Here is a 19,717-nt window from a genome sequence, read left to right as displayed (position 1 = left end):
CATAAACGTTACAACATTCTTATTTATACAACCTTACAACAATAATTCAAACATATTGATTTATTTATTTTATCTGTTTATTTATGTATTCCTTCATTCATTCGTGTAATGGTATATTTATTTCCATGTGTAAGCTCATATATGTCATATAACACTGCATTAGTGGGCAGCTCTAGGTGCATGTTGTGAGGTTTTTTTTTCACGGTAGTTCTCTTTTTGGAGGATGTGGTGGCCCTGAAAAGGGCCGTTTGGTTTGTGTATGACAAGCATACTACTTCGAACTGGTATATTTGGTGACTGCTTTTGTTCCTTCACTGACTGCATGTTTGGCAAGCTCACCGGGCAAAAGAAGACGGACAGCGGTCTGAACCTCTCTGCTGGTAATGGTTCTACGCTTGTTGTAGTGTGCCAACCTGGAGGCCTCTGTGGCGATACGTTCAAATATGTCGTTGACGAAGCTGTTCATGATCGACATAGCCTTGGATGACACACCAGTGTCTGGGTGAACTTGCTTCAATACCTTGTAGATGTAAATACCGTAGGATTCTTTTCTACCTCTCTTTCGCTTTCTCTTGTCGCCAGTAGGACGGGTGGCCTTAGCCTTACCGCCTTTCTTTGCTGCTTTACCACTAGTTTTGGGAGGCATGTTGAACGTATGAGGATGAAGTTCAAAGTGACAGTCATTGGCGTTGATTCACTATTTATAGCGAACGATATGCTAATGAAGGATTCTAAACCAAGCGCGCCAAAACTAAACGAACGCAAGAGAAAACACAGTTTTTTAGGGTTTTTTTCATTCAAAGTGTTCATTGTCATTGTTGAGGCGCTGACTGAATGCTATTCATCTCTATCCTCAATTCTGATTGGAAGTATATATTTGCAATCGGAATCCGGGTCGGGTGTATAAAAACAGCCAGTGAGATACCCGCAGTATCATTCTCGTCCTAGTTCGAGCCGAATAGTTAACATACAATCATGTCTGGTCGTGGAAAAGGTGGTAAGGCAAAGGGCAAGTCCAAGACTCGTTCATCCCGTGCTGGTCTCCAGTTCCCAGTAGGTCGCGTACACCGATTCTTAAGAAAAGGCAATTATGCCGAGCGTGTTGGTGCCGGCGCTCCTGTATATTTGGCTGCAGTACTCGAGTACTTGGCCGCGGAAATACTGGAGTTGGCCGGTAACGCCGCTCGTGACAACAAGAAGTCCAGGATCATTCCACGTCACTTACAGCTTGCTGTCCGAAACGACGAGGAGTTGAACAAGCTCATGTCGGGAGTCACCATCGCCCAGGGTGGTGTATTGCCTAATATCCAGGCCGTTCTCCTGCCAAAGAAGTCCAACCCTAAATCCAAGTAAACCACTAAGTATGCACTGCATACACAAACCAAACGGCCCTTTTCAGGGCCACCACATCCTCCAAAAAGAGAACTACCGTAATAATTATAAATGATGTGTGTTGTTGTGAACGAGTGTAGAATTAGCGTAGCACTCAGAATCGCAAATATTATTGTAAGGGAAGGCAGGCCGGCAGCACGGCGAGATGTTATTTGAATAAAAAAAACAATAGTATCTACACAGCTCAGCTCTCGGTGGCGTTTTTGTGACACCGTGCTCTCCCCGCAAATGCAGCAGTCACATGGAAATGCAAAACAACAATCGAGATAAATGCATTAAAGCTTCAATATATCCATCTCACACTCACCACGTATATACACAATTCGCCAAGCAAGGAAACACGTTGCTATTTGCAATGACGTCTCTGTATTATGTGTTAATATATTATTAGGCATTTTGTATGTGGCGTAAAACGATCGCGAGTGCATCAGTTGATGTGAAAAACGGGTGATTGTAAATGAGTTCGTCTCGGTGTTCCAGTTGTGCGAGTGTGCTTCGATTGTAAATCACTTTATTCATGACACACTGTACTGGTCTTCTGATTAGCATTGTATGGAATATGTTATCGACTGGGTGGAGTAGTAAATTAGAGAGCTAGCCTCAGTCGACTATAGTGCCTTGTTTGAAATGGAAAACGGGTAAATTTACTTATACTGACTGGCAAATGAACATTAAATATACGTATATACGTTCACAGACACATACATACATACATACTATAATACGGTAGTTCTCTTTTTGGAGGATGTGGTGGCCCTGAAAAGGGCCGTTTGGTTTGGGTTTATATTCTACGTTTATCCACCAAAACCGTACAATGTACGACCCTGGCGTTTTAGTGCGTAGACGACATCCATGGCGGTGACGGTCTTTCTTTTGGCGTGCTCTGTGTAGGTGACGGCGTCACGGATGACATTCTCTAAGAACACCTTCAATACACCCCGAGTTTCTTCGTAGATGAGACCGGAGATACGTTTGACACCACCACGACGTGCAAGACGTCGGATAGCTGGCTTGGTGATACCTTGAATATTATCGCGAAGAACTTTACGATGACGCTTGGCGCCTCCCTTTCCAAGACCCTTGCCTCCTTTGCCACGACCAGACATGTTTGATGAGTTCAGTGTATAGAAGTCAACTGCCTAAATTGATCAAATCTCTCGCACTTTATAGTCTGGTTGCGAACGTGAAAGGACTCACAACGCACTTGAAAAATCTTCTGTCAGATACGCACAATGACAAATAATTCGCACCCATTATATTTTACGTTTCAATCAACATCGCCGCTGATTGGCCATTAGTCACAACCAATAGGAGAGCGCGTGGTGGGGTCAATGACCTTTCAGACGACGGTCGAATCCGACTTTAGTCCCACTCTCTTCTTATGTATCACGAACTCGTGTTTGTTTTATTCAGCCCAACACGATCGAAACTGTAAATAATTATTACAGTTCTGAGTCGGGCGACGACGGTAAACGAATGTAGGGCACATTTGACGTTTTAATCAATATACATGACACAGATACTGGTGTACTTTGCATTAAACATACCAGAAAATGTAATGAATCACACTTTCCAAACCCGGTCTCCTTGCTACACGATGTAATGTAAAGCGTACACATTACGCAATTCGTCAAACCGAACGAGCAATGTGTGATTTGCACTTACGTAAACAGTTAGAGTTTGTATTGAATGGACACAGTGGTGGAACAATTTAAGTGTTACGTGTCTTAATGCAAGAGTTACGAACATTGTTAAGACAACGACCGAGTCCACCAACTTTGCTCGCAACTTCCAATTACAAGATGCGACATGGACGAGAACACATTAAGCTATGTATATAGACGAATACCCGTGGTTAAGATTTCCCACGTATTGATATCGCTGTGTTTATTAGCATTACTTTAACGAATAGGTACATTTTCCAATACGCATGTTTTCATAAACGTTACAACATTCTTATTTATACAACCTTACAACAATAATTCAAACATATTGATTTATTTATTTTATCTGTTTATTTATGTATTCCTTCATTCATTCGTGTAATGGTATATTTATTTCCATGTGTAAGCTCATATATGTCATATAACACTGCATTAGTGGGCAGCTCTAGGTGCATGTTGTGAGGTTTTTTTTTCACGGTAGTTCTCTTTTTGGAGGATGTGGTGGCCCTGAAAAGGGCCGTTTGGTTTGTGTATGACAAGCATACTACTTCGAACTGGTATATTTGGTGACTGCTTTTGTTCCTTCACTGACTGCATGTTTGGCAAGCTCACCGGGCAAAAGAAGACGGACAGCGGTCTGAACCTCTCTGCTGGTAATGGTTCTACGCTTGTTGTAGTGTGCCAACCTGGAGGCCTCTGTGGCGATACGTTCAAATATGTCGTTGACGAAGCTGTTCATGATCGACATAGCCTTGGATGACACACCAGTGTCTGGGTGAACTTGCTTCAATACCTTGTAGATGTAAATACCGTAGGATTCTTTTCTACCTCTCTTTCGCTTTCTCTTGTCGCCAGTAGGACGGGTGGCCTTAGCCTTACCGCCTTTCTTTGCTGCTTTACCACTAGTTTTGGGAGGCATGTTGAACGTATGAGGATGAAGTTCAAAGTGACAGTCATTGGCGTTGATTCACTATTTATAGCGAACGATATGCTAATGAAGGATTCTAAACCAAGCGCGCCAAAACTAAACGAACGCAAGAGAAAACACAGTTTTTTAGGGTTTTTTTCATTCAAAGTGTTCATTGTCATTGTTGAGGCGCTGACTGAATGCTATTCATCTCTATCCTCAATTCTGATTGGAAGTATATATTTGCAATCGGAATCCGGGTCGGGTGTATAAAAACAGCCAGTGAGATACCCGCAGTATCATTCTCGTCCTAGTTCGAGCCGAATAGTTAACATACAATCATGTCTGGTCGTGGAAAAGGTGGTAAGGCAAAGGGCAAGTCCAAGACTCGTTCATCCCGTGCTGGTCTCCAGTTCCCAGTAGGTCGCGTACACCGATTCTTAAGAAAAGGCAATTATGCCGAGCGTGTTGGTGCCGGCGCTCCTGTATATTTGGCTGCAGTACTCGAGTACTTGGCCGCGGAAATACTGGAGTTGGCCGGTAACGCCGCTCGTGACAACAAGAAGTCCAGGATCATTCCACGTCACTTACAGCTTGCTGTCCGAAACGACGAGGAGTTGAACAAGCTCATGTCGGGAGTCACCATCGCCCAGGGTGGTGTATTGCCTAATATCCAGGCCGTTCTCCTGCCAAAGAAGTCCAACCCTAAATCCAAGTAAACCACTAAGTATGCACTGCATACACAAACCAAACGGCCCTTTTCAGGGCCACCACATCCTCCAAAAAGAGAACTACCGTAATAATTATAAATGATGTGTGTTGTTGTGAACGAGTGTAGAATTAGCGTAGCACTCAGAATCGCAAATATTATTGTAAGGGAAGGCAGGCCGGCAGCACGGCGAGATGTTATTTGAATAAAAAAACAATAGTATCTACACAGCTCAGCTCTCGGTGGCGTTTTTGTGACACCGTGCTCTCCCCGCAAATGCAGCAGTCACATGGAAATGCAAAACAACAATCGAGATAAATGCATTAAAGCTTCAATATATCCATCTCACACTCACCACGTATATACACAATTCGCCAAGCAAGGAAACACGTTGCTATTTGCAATGACGTCTCTGTATTATGTGTTAATATATTATTAGGCATTTTGTATGTGGCGTAAAACGATCGCGAGTGCATCAGTTGATGTGAAAAACGGGTGATTGTAAATGAGTTCGTCTCGGTGTTCCAGTTGTGCGAGTGTGCTTCGATTGTAAATCACTTTATTCATGACACACTGTACTGGTCTTCTGATTAGCATTGTATGGAATATGTTATCGACTGGGTGGAGTAGTAAATTAGAGAGCTAGCCTCAGTCGACTATAGTGCCTTGTTTGAAATGGAAAACGGGTAAATTTACTTATACTGACTGGCAAATGAACATTAAATATATGTATATACGTTCACAGACACATACATACATACTATAATACGGTAGTTCTCTTTTTGGAGGATGTGGTGGCCCTGAAAAGGGCCGTTTGGTTTGGGTTTATATTCTACGTTTATCCACCAAAACCGTACAATGTACGACCCTGGCGTTTTAGTGCGTAGACGACATCCATGGCGGTGACGGTCTTTCTTTTGGCGTGCTCTGTGTAGGTGACGGCGTCACGGATGACATTCTCTAAGAACACCTTCAATACACCCCGAGTTTCTTCGTAGATGAGACCGGAGATACGTTTGACACCACCACGACGTGCAAGACGTCGGATAGCTGGCTTGGTGATACCTTGAATATTATCGCGAAGAACTTTACGATGACGCTTGGCGCCTCCCTTTCCAAGACCCTTGCCTCCTTTGCCACGACCAGACATGTTTGATGAGTTCAGTGTATAGAAGTCAACTGCCTAAATTGATCAAATCTCTCGCACTTTATAGTCTGGTTGCGAACGTGAAAGGACTCACAACGCACTTGAAAAATCTTCTGTCAGATACGCACAATGACAAATAATTCGCACCCATTATATTTTACGTTTCAATCAACATCGCCGCTGATTGGCCATTAGTCACAACCAATAGGAGAGCGCGTGGTGGGGTCAATGACCTTTCAGACGACGGTCGAATCCGACTTTAGTCCCACTCTCTTCTTATGTATCACGAACTCGTGTTTGTTTTATTCAGCCCAACACGATCGAAACTGTAAATAATTATTACAGTTCTGAGTCGGGCGACGACGGTAAACGAATGTAGGGCACATTTGACGTTTTAATCAATATACATGACACAGATACTGGTGTACTTTGCATTAAACATACCAGAAAATGTAATGAATCACACTTTCCAAACCCGGTCTCCTTGCTACACGATGTAATGTAAAGCGTACACATTACGCAATTCGTCAAACCGAACGAGCAATGTGTGATTTGCACTTACGTAAACAGTTAGAGTTTGTATTGAATGGACACAGTGGTGGAACAATTTAAGTGTTACGTGTCTTAATGCAAGAGTTACGAACATTGTTAAGACAACGACCGAGTCCACCAACTTTGCTCGCAACTTCCAATTACAAGATGCGACATGGACGAGAACACATTAAGCTATGTATATAGACGAATACCCGTGGTTAAGATTTTCCACGTATTGATATCGCTGTGTTTATTAGCATTACTTTAACGAATAGGTACATTTTCCAATACGCATGTTTTCATAAACGTTACAACATTCTTATTTATACAACCTTACAACAATAATTCAAACATATTGATTTATTTTATCTGTTTATTTATGTATTCCTTCATTCATTCGTGTAATGGTATATTTATTTCCATGTGTAAGCTCATATATGTCATATAACACTGCATTAGTAGGCAGCTCTAGGTGCAAGTTGTGAGTTTTTTTTTTCACGGTAGTTCTCTTTTTGGAGGATGTGGTGGCCCTGAAAAGGGCCGTTTGGTTTGTGTATGACAAGCATACTACTTCGAACTGGTATACTTGGTGACTGCTTTTGTTCCTTCACTGACTGCATGTTTGGCAAGCTCACCGGGCAAAAGAAGACGGACAGCGGTCTGAACCTCTCTGCTGGTAATGGTTCTACGCTTGTTGTAGTGTGCCAACCTGGAGGCCTCTGTGGCGATACGTTCAAATATGTCGTTGACGAAGCTGTTCATGATCGACATAGCCTTGGATGACACACCAGTGTCTGGGTGAACTTGCTTCAATACCTTGTAGATGTAAATACCGTAGGATTCTTTTCTACCTCTCTTTCGCTTTCTCTTGTCGCCAGTAGGACGGGTGGCCTTAGCCTTACCGCCTTTCTTTGCTGCTTTACCACTAGTTTTGGGAGGCATGTTGAACGTATGAGGATGAAGTTCAAAGTGACAGTCATTGGCGTTGATTCACTATTTATAGCGAACGATATGCTAATGAAGGATTCTAAACCAAGCGCGCCAAAACTAAACGAACGCAAGAGAAAACACAGTTTTTTAGGGTTTTTTTCATTCAAAGTGTTCATTGTCATTGTTGAGGCGCTGACTGAATGCTATTCATCTCTATCCTCAATTCTGATTGGAAGTATATATTTGCAATCGGAATCCGGGTCGGGTGTATAAAAACAGCCAGTGAGATACCCGCAGTATCATTCTCGTCCTAGTTCGAGCCGAATAGTTAACATACAATCATGTCTGGTCGTGGAAAAGGTGGTAAGGCAAAGGGCAAGTCCAAGACTCGTTTATCCCGTGCTGGTCTCCAGTTCCCAGTAGGTCGCGTACACCGATTCTTAAGAAAAGGCAATTATGCCGAGCGTGTTGGTGCCGGCGCTCCTGTATATTTGGCTGCAGTACTCGAGTACTTGGCCGCGGAAATACTGGAGTTGGCCGGTAACGCCGCTCGTGACAACAAGAAGTCCAGGATCATTCCACGTCACTTACAGCTTGCTGTCCGAAACGACGAGGAGTTGAACAAGCTCATGTCGGGAGTCACCATCGCCCAGGGTGGTGTATTGCCTAATATCCAGGCCGTTCTCCTGCCAAAGAAGTCCAACCCTAAATCCAAGTAAACCACTAAGTATGCACTGCATACACAAACCAAACGGCCCTTTTCAGGGCCACCACATCCTTTAAAAAGAGAACTACCGTAATAATTATAAATGATGTGTGTTGTTGTGAACGAGTGTAGAATTAGCGTAGCACTCAGAATCGCAAATATTATTGTAAGGGAAGGCAGGCCGGCAGCACGGCGAGATGTTATTTGAATAAAAAAAACAATAGTATCTACACAGCTCAGCTCTCGGTGGCGTTTTTGTGACACCGTGCTCTCCCCGCAAATGTAGCAGTCACATGGAAATGCAAAACAACAATCGAGATAAATGCATTAAAGCTTCGATATATCCATCTCACACTCACCACGTATATACACAATTCGCCAAGCAAGGAAACACGTTGCTATTTGCAATGACGTCTCTGTATTATGTGTTAATATATTATTAGGCATTTTGTATGTGGCGTAAAACGATCGCGAGTGCATCAGTTGATGTGAAAAACGGGTGATTGTAAATGAGTTCGTCTCGGTGTTCCAGTTGTGCGAGTGTGCTTCGATTGTAAATCACTTTATTCATGACACACTGTACTGGTATTCTGATTAGCATTGTATGGAATATGTTATCGACTGGGTGGAGTAGTAAATTAGAGAGCTAGCCTCAGTCGACTATAGTGCCTTGTTTGAAATGGAAAACGGGTAAATTTACTTATACTGACTGGCAAATGAACATTAAATATACGTATATACGTTCACAGACACATACATACATACTATAATACGGTAGTTCTCTTTTTGGAGGATGTGGTGGCCCTGAAAAGGGCCGTTTGGTTTGGGTTTATATTCTACGTTTATCCACCAAAACCGTACAATGTACGACCCTGGCGTTTTAGTGCGTAGACGACATCCATGGCGGTGACGGTCTTTCTTTTGGCGTGCTCTGTGTAGGTGACGGCGTCACGGATGACATTCTCTAAGAACACCTTCAATACACCCCGAGTTTCTTCGTAGATGAGACCGGAGATACGTTTGACACCACCACGACGTGCAAGACGTCGGATAGCTGGCTTGGTGATACCTTGAATATTATCGCGAAGAACTTTACGATGACGCTTGGCGCCTCCCTTTCCAAGACCCTTGCCTCCTTTGCCACGACCAGACATGTTTGATGAGTTCAGTGTATAGAAGTCAACTGCCTAAATTGATCAAATCTCTCGCACTTTATAGTCTGGTTGCGAACGTGAAAGGACTCACAACGCACTTGAAAAATCTTCTGTCAGATACGCACAATGACAAATAATTCGCACCAATTATATTTTACGTTTCAATCAACATCGCCGCTGATTGGCCATTAGTCACAACCAATAGGAGAGCGCGTGGTGGGGTCAATGACCTTTCAGACGACGGTCGAATCCGACTTTAGTCCCACTCTCTTCTTATGTATCACGAACTCGTGTTTGTTTTATTCAGCCCAACACGATCGAAACTGTAAATAATTATTACAGTTCTGAGTCGGGCGACGACGGTAAACGAATGTAGGGCACATTTGACGTTTTAATCAATATACATGACACAGATACTGGTGTACTTTGCATTAAACATACCAGAAAATGTAATGAATCACACTTTCCAAACCCGGTCTCCTTGCTACACGATGTAATGTAAAGCGTACACATTACGCAATTCGTCAAACCGAACGAGCAATGTGTGATTTGCACTTACGTAAACAGTTAGAGTTTGTATTGAATGGACACAGTGGTGGAACAATTTAAGTGTTACGTGTCTTAATGCAAGAGTTACGAACATTGTTAAGACAACGACCGAGTCCACCAACTTTGCTCGCAACTTCCAATTACAAGATGCGACATGGACGAGAACACATTAAGCTATGTATATAGACGAATACCCGTGGTTAAGATTTTCCACGTATTGATATCGCTGTGTTTATTAGCATTACTTTAACGAATAGGTACATTTTCCAATACGCATGTTTTCATAAACGTTACAACATTCTTATTTATACAACCTTACAACAATAATTCAAACATATTGATTTATTTATTTTATCTGTTTATTTATGTATTCCTTCATTCATTCGTGTAATGGTATATTTATTTCCATGTGTAAGCTCATATATGTCATATAACACTGCATTAGTAGGCAGCTCTAGGTGCATGTTGTGAGTTTTTTTTTTCACGGTAGTTCTCTTTTTGGAGGATGTGGTGGCCCTGAAAAGGGCCGTTTGGTTTGTGTATGACAAGCATACTACTTCGAACTGGTATACTTGGTGACTGCTTTTGTTCCTTCACTGACTGCATGTTTGGCAAGCTCACCGGGCAAAAGAAGACGGACAGCGGTCTGAACCTCTCTGCTGGTAATGGTTCTACGCTTGTTGTAGTGTGCCAACCTGGAGGCCTCTGTGGCGATACGTTCAAATATGTCGTTGACGAAGCTGTTCATGATCGACATAGCCTTGGATGACACACCAGTGTCTGGGTGAACTTGCTTCAATACCTTGTAGATGTAAATACCGTAGGATTCTTTTCTACCTCTCTTTCGCTTTCTCTTGTCGCCAGTAGGACGGGTGGCCTTAGCCTTACCGCCTTTCTTTGCTGCTTTACCACTAGTTTTGGGAGGCATGTTGAACGTATGAGGATGAAGTTCAAAGTGACAGTCATTGGCGTTGATTCACTATTTATAGCGAACGATATGCTAATGAAGGATTCTAAACCAAGCGCGCCAAAACTAAACGAACGCAAGAGAAAACACAGTTTTTTAGGGTTTTTTTCATTCAAAGTGTTCATTGTCATTGTTGAGGCGCTGACTGAATGCTATTCATCTCTATCCTCAATTCTGATTGGAAGTATATATTTGCAATCGGAATCCGGGTCGGGTGTATAAAAACAGCCAGTGAGATACCCGCAGTATCATTCTCGTCCTAGTTCGAGCCGAATAGTTAACATACAATCATGTCTGGTCGTGGAAAAGGTGGTAAGGCAAAGGGCAAGTCCAAGACTCGTTTATCCCGTGCTGGTCTCCAGTTCCCAGTAGGTCGCGTACACCGATTCTTAAGAAAAGGCAATTATGCCGAGCGTGTTGGTGCCGGCGCTCCTGTATATTTGGCTGCAGTACTCGAGTACTTGGCCGCGGAAATACTGGAGTTGGCCGGTAACGCCGCTCGTGACAACAAGAAGTCCAGGATCATTCCACGTCACTTACAGCTTGCTGTCCGAAACGACGAGGAGTTGAACAAGCTCATGTCGGGAGTCACCATCGCCCAGGGTGGTGTATTGCCTAATATCCAGGCCGTTCTCCTGCCAAAGAAGTCCAACCCTAAATCCAAGTAAACCACTAAGTATGCACTGCATACACAAACCAAACGGCCCTTTTCAGGGCCACCACATCCTTTAAAAAGAGAACTACCGTAATAATTATAAATGATGTGTGTTGTTGTGAACGAGTGTAGAATTAGCGTAGCACTCAGAATCGCAAATATTATTGTAAGGGAAGGCAGGCCGGCAGCACGGCGAGATGTTATTTGAATAAAAAAAACAATAGTATCTACACAGCTCAGCTCTCGGTGGCGTTTTTGTGACACCGTGCTCTCCCCGCAAATGTAGCAGTCACATGGAAATGCAAAACAACAATCGAGATAAATGCATTAAAGCTTCAATATATCCATCTCACACTCACCACGTATATACACAATTCGCCAAGCAAGGAAACACGTTGCTATTTGCAATGACGTCTCTGTATTATGTGTTAATATATTATTAGGCATTTTGTATGTGGCGTAAAACGATCGCGAGTGCATCAGTTGATGTGAAAAACGGGTGATTGTAAATGAGTTCGTCTCGGTGTTCCAGTTGTGCGAGTGTGCTTCGATTGTAAATCACTTTATTCATGACACACTGTACTGGTATTCTGATTAGCATTGTATGGAATATGTTATCGACTGGGTGGAGTAGTAAATTAGAGAGCTAGCCTCAGTCGACTATAGTGCCTTGTTTGAAATGGAAAACGGGTAAATTTACTTATACTGACTGGCAAATGAACATTAAATATACGTATATACGTTCACAGACACATACATACATACTATAATACGGTAGTTCTCTTTTTGGAGGATGTGGTGGCCCTGAAAAGGGCCGTTTGGTTTGGGTTTATATTCTACGTTTATCCACCAAAACCGTACAATGTACGACCCTGGCGTTTTAGTGCGTAGACGACATCCATGGCGGTGACGGTCTTTCTTTTGGCGTGCTCTGTGTAGGTGACGGCGTCACGGATGACATTCTCTAAGAACACCTTCAATACACCCCGAGTTTCTTCGTAGATGAGACCGGAGATACGTTTGACACCACCACGACGTGCAAGACGTCGGATAGCTGGCTTGGTGATACCTTGAATATTATCGCGAAGAACTTTACGATGACGCTTGGCGCCTCCCTTTCCAAGACCCTTGCCTCCTTTGCCACGACCAGACATGTTTGATGAGTTCAGTGTATAGAAGTCAACTGCCTAAATTGATCAAATCTCTCGCACTTTATAGTCTGGTTGCGAACGTGAAAGGACTCACAACGCACTTGAAAAATCTTCTGTCAGATACGCACAATGACAAATAATTCGCACCAATTATATTTTACGTTTCAATCAACATCGCCGCTGATTGGCCATTAGTCACAACCAATAGGAGAGCGCGTGGTGGGGTCAATGACCTTTCAGACGACGGTCGAATCCGACTTTAGTCCCACTCTCTTCTTATGTTTCACGAACTCGTTTTTGTTTTATTCAGCCCAACACGATCGAAACTGTAAATAATTATTACAGTTCTGAGTCGGGCGACGACGGTAAACGAATGTAGGGCACATTTGACGTTTTAATCAATATACATGACACAGATACTGGTGTACTTTGCATTAAACATACCAGAAAATGTAATGAATCACACTTTCCAAACCCGGTCTCCTTGCTACACGATGTAATGTAAAGCGTACACATTACGCAATTCGTCAAACCGAACGAGCAATGTGTGATTTGCACTTACGTAAACAGTTAGAGTTTGTATTGAATGGACACAGTGGTGGAACAATTTAAGTGTTACGTGTCTTAATGCAAGAGTTACGAACATTGTTAAGACAACGACCGAGTCCACCAACTTTGCTCGCAACTTCCAATTACAAGATGCGACATGGACGAGAACACATTAAGCTATGTATATAGACGAATACCCGTGGTTAAGATTTTCCACGTATTGATATCGCTGTGTTTATTAGCATTACTTTAACGAATAGGTACATTTTCCAATACGCATGTTTTCATAAACGTTACAACATTCTTATTTATACAACCTTACAACAATAATTCAAACATATTGATTTATTTATTTTATCTGTTTATTTATGTATTCCTTCATTCATTCGTGTAATGGTATATTTATTTCCATGTGTAAGCTCATATATGTCATATAACACTGCATTAGTAGGCAGCTCTAGGTGCATGTTGTGAGTTTTTTTTTTCACGGTAGTTCTCTTTTTGGAGGATGTGGTGGCCCTGAAAAGGGCCGTTTGGTTTGTGTATGACAAGCATACTACTTCGAACTGGTATATTTGGTGACTGCTTTTGTTCCTTCACTGACTGCATGTTTGGCAAGCTCACCGGGCAAAAGAAGACGGACAGCGGTCTGAACCTCTCTGCTGGTAATGGTTCTACGCTTGTTGTAGTGTGCCAACCTGGAGGCCTCTGTGGCGATACGTTCAAATATGTCGTTGACGAAGCTGTTCATGATCGACATAGCCTTGGATGACACACCAGTGTCTGGGTGAACTTGCTTCAATACCTTGTAGATGTAAATACCGTAGGATTCTTTTCTACCTCTCTTTCGCTTTCTCTTGTCGCCAGTAGGACGGGTGGCCTTAGCCTTACCGCCTTTCTTTGCTGCTTTACCACTAGTTTTGGGAGGCATGTTGAACGTATGAGGATGAAGTTCAAAGTGACAGTCATTGGCGTTGATTCACTATTTATAGCGAACGATATGCTAATGAAGGATTCTAAACCAAGCGCGCCAAAACTAAACGAACGCAAGAGAAAACACAGTTTTTTAGGGTTTTTTTCATTCAAAGTGTTCATTGTCATTGTTGAGGCGCTGACTGAATGCTATTCATCTCTATCCTCAATTCTGATTGGAAGTATATATTTGCAATCGGAATCCGGGTCGGGTGTATAAAAACAGCCAGTGAGATACCCGCAGTATCATTCTCGTCCTAGTTCGAGCCGAATAGTTAACATACAATCATGTCTGGTCGTGGAAAAGGTGGTAAGGCAAAGGGCAAGTCCAAGACTCGTTCATCCCGTGCTGGTCTCCAGTTCCCAGTAGGTCGCGTACACCGATTCTTAAGAAAAGGCAATTATGCCGAGCGTGTTGGTGCCGGCGCTCCTGTATATTTGGCTGCAGTACTCGAGTACTTGGCCGCGGAAATACTGGAGTTGGCCGGTAACGCCGCTCGTGACAACAAGAAGTCCAGGATCATTCCACGTCACTTACAGCTTGCTGTCCGAAACGACGAGGAGTTGAACAAGCTCATGTCGGGAGTCACCATCGCCCAGGGTGGTGTATTGCCTAATATCCAGGCCGTTCTCCTGCCAAAGAAGTCCAACCCTAAATCCAAGTAAACCACTAAGTATGCACTGCATACACAAACCAAACGGCCCTTTTCAGGGCCACCACATCCTTTAAAAAGAGAACTACCGTAATAATTATAAATGATGTGTGTTGTTGTGAACGAGTGTAGAATTAGCGTAGCACTCAGAATCGCAAATATTATTGTAAGGGAAGGCAGGCCGGCAGCACGGCGAGATGTTATTTGAATAAAAAAAACAATAGTATCTACACAGCTCAGCTCTCGGTGGCGTTTTTGTGACACCGTGCTCTCCCCGCAAATGTAGCAGTCACATGGAAATGCAAAACAACAATCGAGATAAATGCATTAAAGCTTCAATATATCCATCTCACACTCACCACGTATATACACAATTCGCCAAGCAAGGAAACACGTTGCTATTTGCAATGACGTCTCTGTATTATGTGTTAATATATTATTAGGCATTTTGTATGTGGCGTAAAACGATCGCGAGTGCATCAGTTGATGTGAAAAACGGGTGATTGTAAATGAGTTCGTCTCGGTGTTCCAGTTGTGCGAGTGTGCTTCGATTGTAAATCACTTTATTCATGACACACTGTACTGGTATTCTGATTAGCATTGTATGGAATATGTTATCGACTGGGTGGAGTAGTAAATTAGAGAGCTAGCCTCAGTCGACTATAGTGCCTTGTTTGAAATGGAAAACGGGTAAATTTACTTATACTGACTGGCAAATGAACATTAAATATACGTATATACGTTCACAGACACATACATACATACTATAATACGGTAGTTCTCTTTTTGGAGGATGTGGTGGCCCTGAAAAGGGCCGTTTGGTTTGGGTTTATATTCTACGTTTATCCACCAAAACCGTACAATGTACGACCCTGGCGTTTTAGTGCGTAGACGACATCCATGGCGGTGACGGTCTTTCTTTTGGCGTGCTCTGTGTAGGTGACGGCGTCACGGATGACATTCTCTAAGAACACCTTCAATACACCCCGAGTTTCTTCGTAGATGAGACCGGAGATACGTTTGACACCACCACGACGTGCAAGACGTCGGATAGCTGGCTTGGTGATACCTTGAATATTATCGCGAAGAACTTTACGATGACGCTTGGCGCCTCCCTTTCCAAGACCCTTGCCTCCTTTGCCACGACCAGACATGTTTGATGAGTTCAGTGTATAGAAGTCAACTGCCTAAATTGATCAAATCTCTCGCACTTTATAGTCTGGTTGCGAACGTGAAAGGACTCACAACGCACTTGAAAAATCTTCTGTCAGATACGCACAATGACAAATAATTCGCACCCATTATATTTTACGTTTCAATCAACATCGCCGCTGATTGGCCATTAGTCACAACCAATAGGAGAGCGCGTGGTGGGGTCAATGACCTTTCAGACGACGGTCGAATCCGACTTTAGTCCCACTCTCTTCTTATGTATCACGAACTCGTGTTTGTTTTATTCAGCCCAACACGATCGAAACTGTAAATAATTATTACAGTTCTGAGTCGGGCGACGACGGTAAACGAATGTAGGGCACATTTGACGTTTTAATCAATATACATGACACAGATACTGGTGTACTTTGCATTAAACATACCAGAAAATGTAATGAATCACACTTTCCAAACCCGGTCTCCTTGCTACACGATGTAATGTAAAGCGTACACATTACGCAATTCGTCAAACCGAACGAGCAATGTGTGATTTGCACTTACGTAAACAGTTAGAGTTTGTATTGAATGGACACAGTGGTGGAACAATTTAAGTGTTACGTGTCTTAATGCAAGAGTTACGAACATTGTTAAGACAACGACCGAGTCCACCAACTTTGCTCGCAACTTCCAATTACAAGATGCGACATGGACGAGAACACATTAAGCTATGTATATAGACGAATACCCGTGGTTAAGATTTTCCACGTATTGATATCGCTGTGTTTATTAGCATTACTTTAACGAATAGGTACATTTTCCAATACGCATGTTTTCATAAACGTTACAACATTCTTATTTATACAACCTTACAACAATAATTCAAACATATTGATTTATTTATTTTATCTGTTTATTTATGTATTCCTTCATTCATTCGTGTAATGGTATATTTATTTCCATGTGTAAGCTCATATATGTCATATAACACTGCATTAGTAGGCAGCTCTAGGTGCATGTTGTGAGTTTTTTTTTTTTCACGGTAGTTCTCTTTTTGGAGGATGTGGTGGCCCTGAAAAGGGCCGTTTGGTTTGTGTATGACAAGCATACTACTTCGAACTGGTATACTTGGTGACTGCTTTTGTTCCTTCACTGACTGCATGTTTGGCAAGCTCACCGGGCAAAAGAAGACGGACAGCGGTCTGAACCTCTCTGCTGGTAATGGTTCTACGCTTGTTGTAGTGTGCCAACCTACCATGTTGAACGTGTTGAACGTATGAGGATGAAGTTCAAAGTGACAGTCATTGGCGTTGATTCACTATTTATAGCGAACGATATGCTAATGAAGGATTCTAAACCAAGCGCGCCAAAACCAAACGAACGCAAGAGAAAACACAGTTTTTTAGGGTTTTTTTCATTCAAAGTGTTCATTGTCATTGTTGAGGCGCTGACTGAATGCTATTCATCTCTATCCTCAATTCTGATTGGAAGTATATATTTGCAATCGGAATCCGGGTCGGGTGTATAAAAACAGCCAGTGAGATACCCGCAGTATCATTCTCGTCCTAGTTCGAGCCGAATAGTTAACATACAATCATGTCTGGTCGTGGAAAAGGTGGTAAGGCAAAGGGCAAGTCCAAGACTCGTTCATCCCGTGCTGGTCTCCAGTTCCCAGTAGGTCGCGTACACCGATTCTTAAGAAAAGGCAATTATGCCGAGCGTGTTGGTGCCGGCGCTCCTGTATATTTGGCTGCAGTACTGCAGTACCGCGGAAATACTGGAGTTGGCCGGTAACGCCGCTCGTGACAACAAGAAGACCAGGATCATTCCACGTCACTTACAGCTTGCTGTCCGAAACGACGAGGAGTTGAACAAGCTCATGTCGGGAGTCACCATCGCCCAGGGTGGTGTATTGCCTAATATCCAGGCCGTTCTCCTGCCAAAGAAGTCCAACCCTAAATCCAAGTAAACCACTAAGTATGCACTGCATACACAAACCAAACGGCCCTTTTCAGGGCCACCACATCCTCCAAAAAGAGAACTACCGTAATAATTATAAATGATGTGTGTTGTTGTGAACGAGTGTAGAATTAGCGTAGCACTCAGAATCGCAAACATTATTGTAAGGGAAGGCAGGCCGGCAGCACGGCGAGATGTTATTTGAATAAAAAAAAACAATAGTATCTACACAGCTCAGCTCTCGGTGGCGTTTTTGTGACACCGTGCTCTCCCCGCAAATGTAGCAGTCACATGGAAATGCAAAACAACAATCGAGATAAATGCATTAAAGCTTCAATATATCCATCTCACACTCACCACGTATATACACAAATTCGCCAAGCAAGGAAACACGTTGCTATTTGCAATGACGTCTCTGTATTATGTGTTAATATATTATTAGGCATTTTGTATATGGCGTAAAACGATCGCGAGTGCATCAGTTGATGTGAAAAACGGGTGATTGTAAATGAGTTCGTCTCGGTGTTCCAGTTGTGCGAGTGTGCTTCGATTGTAAATCACTTTATTCATGACACACTGTACTGGTCTTCTGATTAGCATTGTATGGAATATGTTATCGACTGGGTGGAGTAGTAAATTAGAGAGCTAGCCTCAGTCGACTATAGTGCCTTGTTTGAAATGGAAAACGGGTAAATTTACTTATACTGACTGGCAAATGAACATTAAATATACGTATATACGTTCACAGACACATACATACATACTATAATACGGTAATTCTCTTTTTGGAGGATGTGGTGGCCCTGAAAAGGGCCGTTTGGTTTGGGTTTATATTCTACGTTTATCCACCAAAACCGTACAATGTACGACCCTGGCGTTTTAGTGCGTAGACGACATCCATGGCGGTGACGGTCTTTCTTTTGGCGTGCTCTGTGTAGGTGACGGCGTCACGGATGACATTCTCTAAGAACACCTTCAATACACCCCGAGTTTCTTCGTAGAAGAGACCGGAGATACGTTTGACACCACCACGACGTGCAAGACGTCGGATAGCTGGCTTGGTGATACCTTGAATATTATCGCGAAGAACTTTACGATGACGCTTGGCGCCTCCCTTTCCAAGACCCTTGCCTCCTTTGCCACGACCAGACATGTTTGATGAGTTCAGTGTATAGAAGTCAACTGCCTAAATTGATCAAATCTCTCGCACTTTATAGTCTGGTTGCGAACGTGAAAGGACTCACAACGCACTTGAAAAATCTTCTGTCAGATACGCACAATGACAAATAATTCGCACCCATTATATTTTACGTTTCAATCAACATCGCCGCTGATTGGCCATTAGTCACAACCAATAGGAGAGCGCGTGGTGGGGTCAATGACCTTTCAGACGACGGTCGAATCCGACTTTAGTCCCACTCTCTTCTTATGTATCACGAACTCGTGTTTGTTTTATTCAGCCCAACACGATCGAAACTGTAAATAATTATTACAGTTCTGAGTCGGGCGACGACGGTAAACGAATGTAGGGCACATTTGACGTTTTAATCAATATACATGACACAGATACTGGTGTACTTTGCATTAAACATACCAGAAAATGTAATGAATCACACTTTCCAAACCCGGTCTCCTTGCTACACGATGTAATGTAAAGCGTACACATTACGCAATTCGTCAAACCGAACGAGCAATGTGTGATTTGCACTTACGTAAACAGTTAGAGTTTGTATTGAATGGACACAGTGGTGGAACAATTTAAGTGTTACGTGTCTTAATGCAAGAGTTACGAACATTGTTAAGACAACGACCGAGTCCACCAACTTTGCTCGCAACTTCCAATTACAAGATGCGACATGGACGAGAACACATTAAGCTATGTATATAGACGAATACCCGTGGTTAAGATTTTCCACGTATTGATATCGCTGTGTTTATTAGCATTACTTTAACGAATAGGTACATTTTCC

General features: G+C 42.8%; 16 protein-coding genes across 16 annotated transcripts; 5 read left to right on the top strand and 11 right to left on the bottom strand.

Moving 5' to 3' along the window:
* Window positions 1-271: 271 nt before the first annotated feature.
* On the bottom strand, window positions 272-646 carry LOC146738223 (histone H2B, gonadal-like). The gene has a single exon (XM_085503684.1). The coding sequence runs from the start codon at window positions 644-646 to the stop codon at window positions 272-274; it is 375 nt and encodes a 124-aa protein (XP_085359810.1).
* A 257-nt stretch (window positions 647-903) lies between these two features.
* On the top strand, window positions 904-1,353 carry LOC146738222 (histone H2A-like). The gene has a single exon (XM_085503683.1). It carries the CDS (start codon window positions 976-978, stop codon window positions 1,351-1,353), a length of 378 nt encoding a protein of 125 aa, XP_085359809.1. The 5' UTR covers window positions 904-975.
* An 833-nt stretch (window positions 1,354-2,186) lies between these two features.
* Window positions 2,187-2,498, bottom strand: LOC146738221 (histone H4). The gene has a single exon (XM_085503878.1). The coding sequence runs from the start codon at window positions 2,496-2,498 to the stop codon at window positions 2,187-2,189; it is 312 nt and encodes a 103-aa protein (XP_085360004.1).
* A 1,102-nt stretch (window positions 2,499-3,600) lies between these two features.
* Window positions 3,601-3,975, bottom strand: LOC146738220 (histone H2B, gonadal-like). Its single transcript, XM_085503682.1, has one exon. It carries the CDS (start codon window positions 3,973-3,975, stop codon window positions 3,601-3,603), a length of 375 nt encoding a protein of 124 aa, XP_085359808.1.
* Window positions 3,976-4,232: 257 nt separating this feature from the next.
* LOC146738219 (histone H2A-like) lies at window positions 4,233-4,682 on the top strand. The gene has a single exon (XM_085503681.1). It carries the CDS (start codon window positions 4,305-4,307, stop codon window positions 4,680-4,682), a length of 378 nt encoding a protein of 125 aa, XP_085359807.1. The 5' UTR covers window positions 4,233-4,304.
* An 828-nt stretch (window positions 4,683-5,510) lies between these two features.
* On the bottom strand, window positions 5,511-5,822 carry LOC146738218 (histone H4). The gene has a single exon (XM_085503877.1). It carries the CDS (start codon window positions 5,820-5,822, stop codon window positions 5,511-5,513), a length of 312 nt encoding a protein of 103 aa, XP_085360003.1.
* Window positions 5,823-6,920: 1,098 nt separating this feature from the next.
* On the bottom strand, window positions 6,921-7,295 carry LOC146738217 (histone H2B, gonadal-like). The gene has a single exon (XM_085503680.1). It carries the CDS (start codon window positions 7,293-7,295, stop codon window positions 6,921-6,923), a length of 375 nt encoding a protein of 124 aa, XP_085359806.1.
* A 257-nt stretch (window positions 7,296-7,552) lies between these two features.
* On the top strand, window positions 7,553-8,002 carry LOC146738216 (histone H2A-like). Its single transcript, XM_085503679.1, has one exon. It carries the CDS (start codon window positions 7,625-7,627, stop codon window positions 8,000-8,002), a length of 378 nt encoding a protein of 125 aa, XP_085359805.1. The 5' UTR covers window positions 7,553-7,624.
* Window positions 8,003-8,831: 829 nt separating this feature from the next.
* Window positions 8,832-9,143, bottom strand: LOC146738215 (histone H4). Its single transcript, XM_085503876.1, has one exon. It carries the CDS (start codon window positions 9,141-9,143, stop codon window positions 8,832-8,834), a length of 312 nt encoding a protein of 103 aa, XP_085360002.1.
* A 1,102-nt stretch (window positions 9,144-10,245) lies between these two features.
* Window positions 10,246-10,620, bottom strand: LOC146738214 (histone H2B, gonadal-like). Its single transcript, XM_085503678.1, has one exon. The coding sequence runs from the start codon at window positions 10,618-10,620 to the stop codon at window positions 10,246-10,248; it is 375 nt and encodes a 124-aa protein (XP_085359804.1).
* Window positions 10,621-10,877: 257 nt separating this feature from the next.
* On the top strand, window positions 10,878-11,327 carry LOC146738213 (histone H2A-like). Its single transcript, XM_085503677.1, has one exon. It carries the CDS (start codon window positions 10,950-10,952, stop codon window positions 11,325-11,327), a length of 378 nt encoding a protein of 125 aa, XP_085359803.1. The 5' UTR covers window positions 10,878-10,949.
* Window positions 11,328-12,156: 829 nt separating this feature from the next.
* Window positions 12,157-12,468, bottom strand: LOC146738212 (histone H4). The gene has a single exon (XM_085503875.1). It carries the CDS (start codon window positions 12,466-12,468, stop codon window positions 12,157-12,159), a length of 312 nt encoding a protein of 103 aa, XP_085360001.1.
* Window positions 12,469-13,570: 1,102 nt separating this feature from the next.
* LOC146738211 (histone H2B, gonadal-like) lies at window positions 13,571-13,945 on the bottom strand. Its single transcript, XM_085503676.1, has one exon. It carries the CDS (start codon window positions 13,943-13,945, stop codon window positions 13,571-13,573), a length of 375 nt encoding a protein of 124 aa, XP_085359802.1.
* Window positions 13,946-14,202: 257 nt separating this feature from the next.
* Window positions 14,203-14,652, top strand: LOC100368196 (histone H2A). Its single transcript, XM_002738300.4, has one exon. The coding sequence runs from the start codon at window positions 14,275-14,277 to the stop codon at window positions 14,650-14,652; it is 378 nt and encodes a 125-aa protein (XP_002738346.1). The 5' UTR covers window positions 14,203-14,274.
* Window positions 14,653-15,481: 829 nt separating this feature from the next.
* On the bottom strand, window positions 15,482-15,793 carry LOC146738210 (histone H4). The gene has a single exon (XM_085503874.1). It carries the CDS (start codon window positions 15,791-15,793, stop codon window positions 15,482-15,484), a length of 312 nt encoding a protein of 103 aa, XP_085360000.1.
* Window positions 15,794-18,588: 2,795 nt separating this feature from the next.
* On the bottom strand, window positions 18,589-18,900 carry LOC146738209 (histone H4-like). The gene has a single exon (XM_085503873.1). It carries the CDS (start codon window positions 18,898-18,900, stop codon window positions 18,589-18,591), a length of 312 nt encoding a protein of 103 aa, XP_085359999.1.
* Window positions 18,901-19,717: the final 817 nt, after the last annotated feature.

The sequence above is a fragment of the Saccoglossus kowalevskii genome, chromosome 9, assembly GCF_978046115.1.
Source record: "Saccoglossus kowalevskii chromosome 9, keSacKowa6.1, whole genome shotgun sequence".
NCBI lineage: Eukaryota > Metazoa > Hemichordata > Enteropneusta > Harrimaniidae > Saccoglossus > Saccoglossus kowalevskii.
Note: the sequence above shows the minus strand (reverse complement) of the source record. Positions and strands in the feature narration are given on the sequence as shown.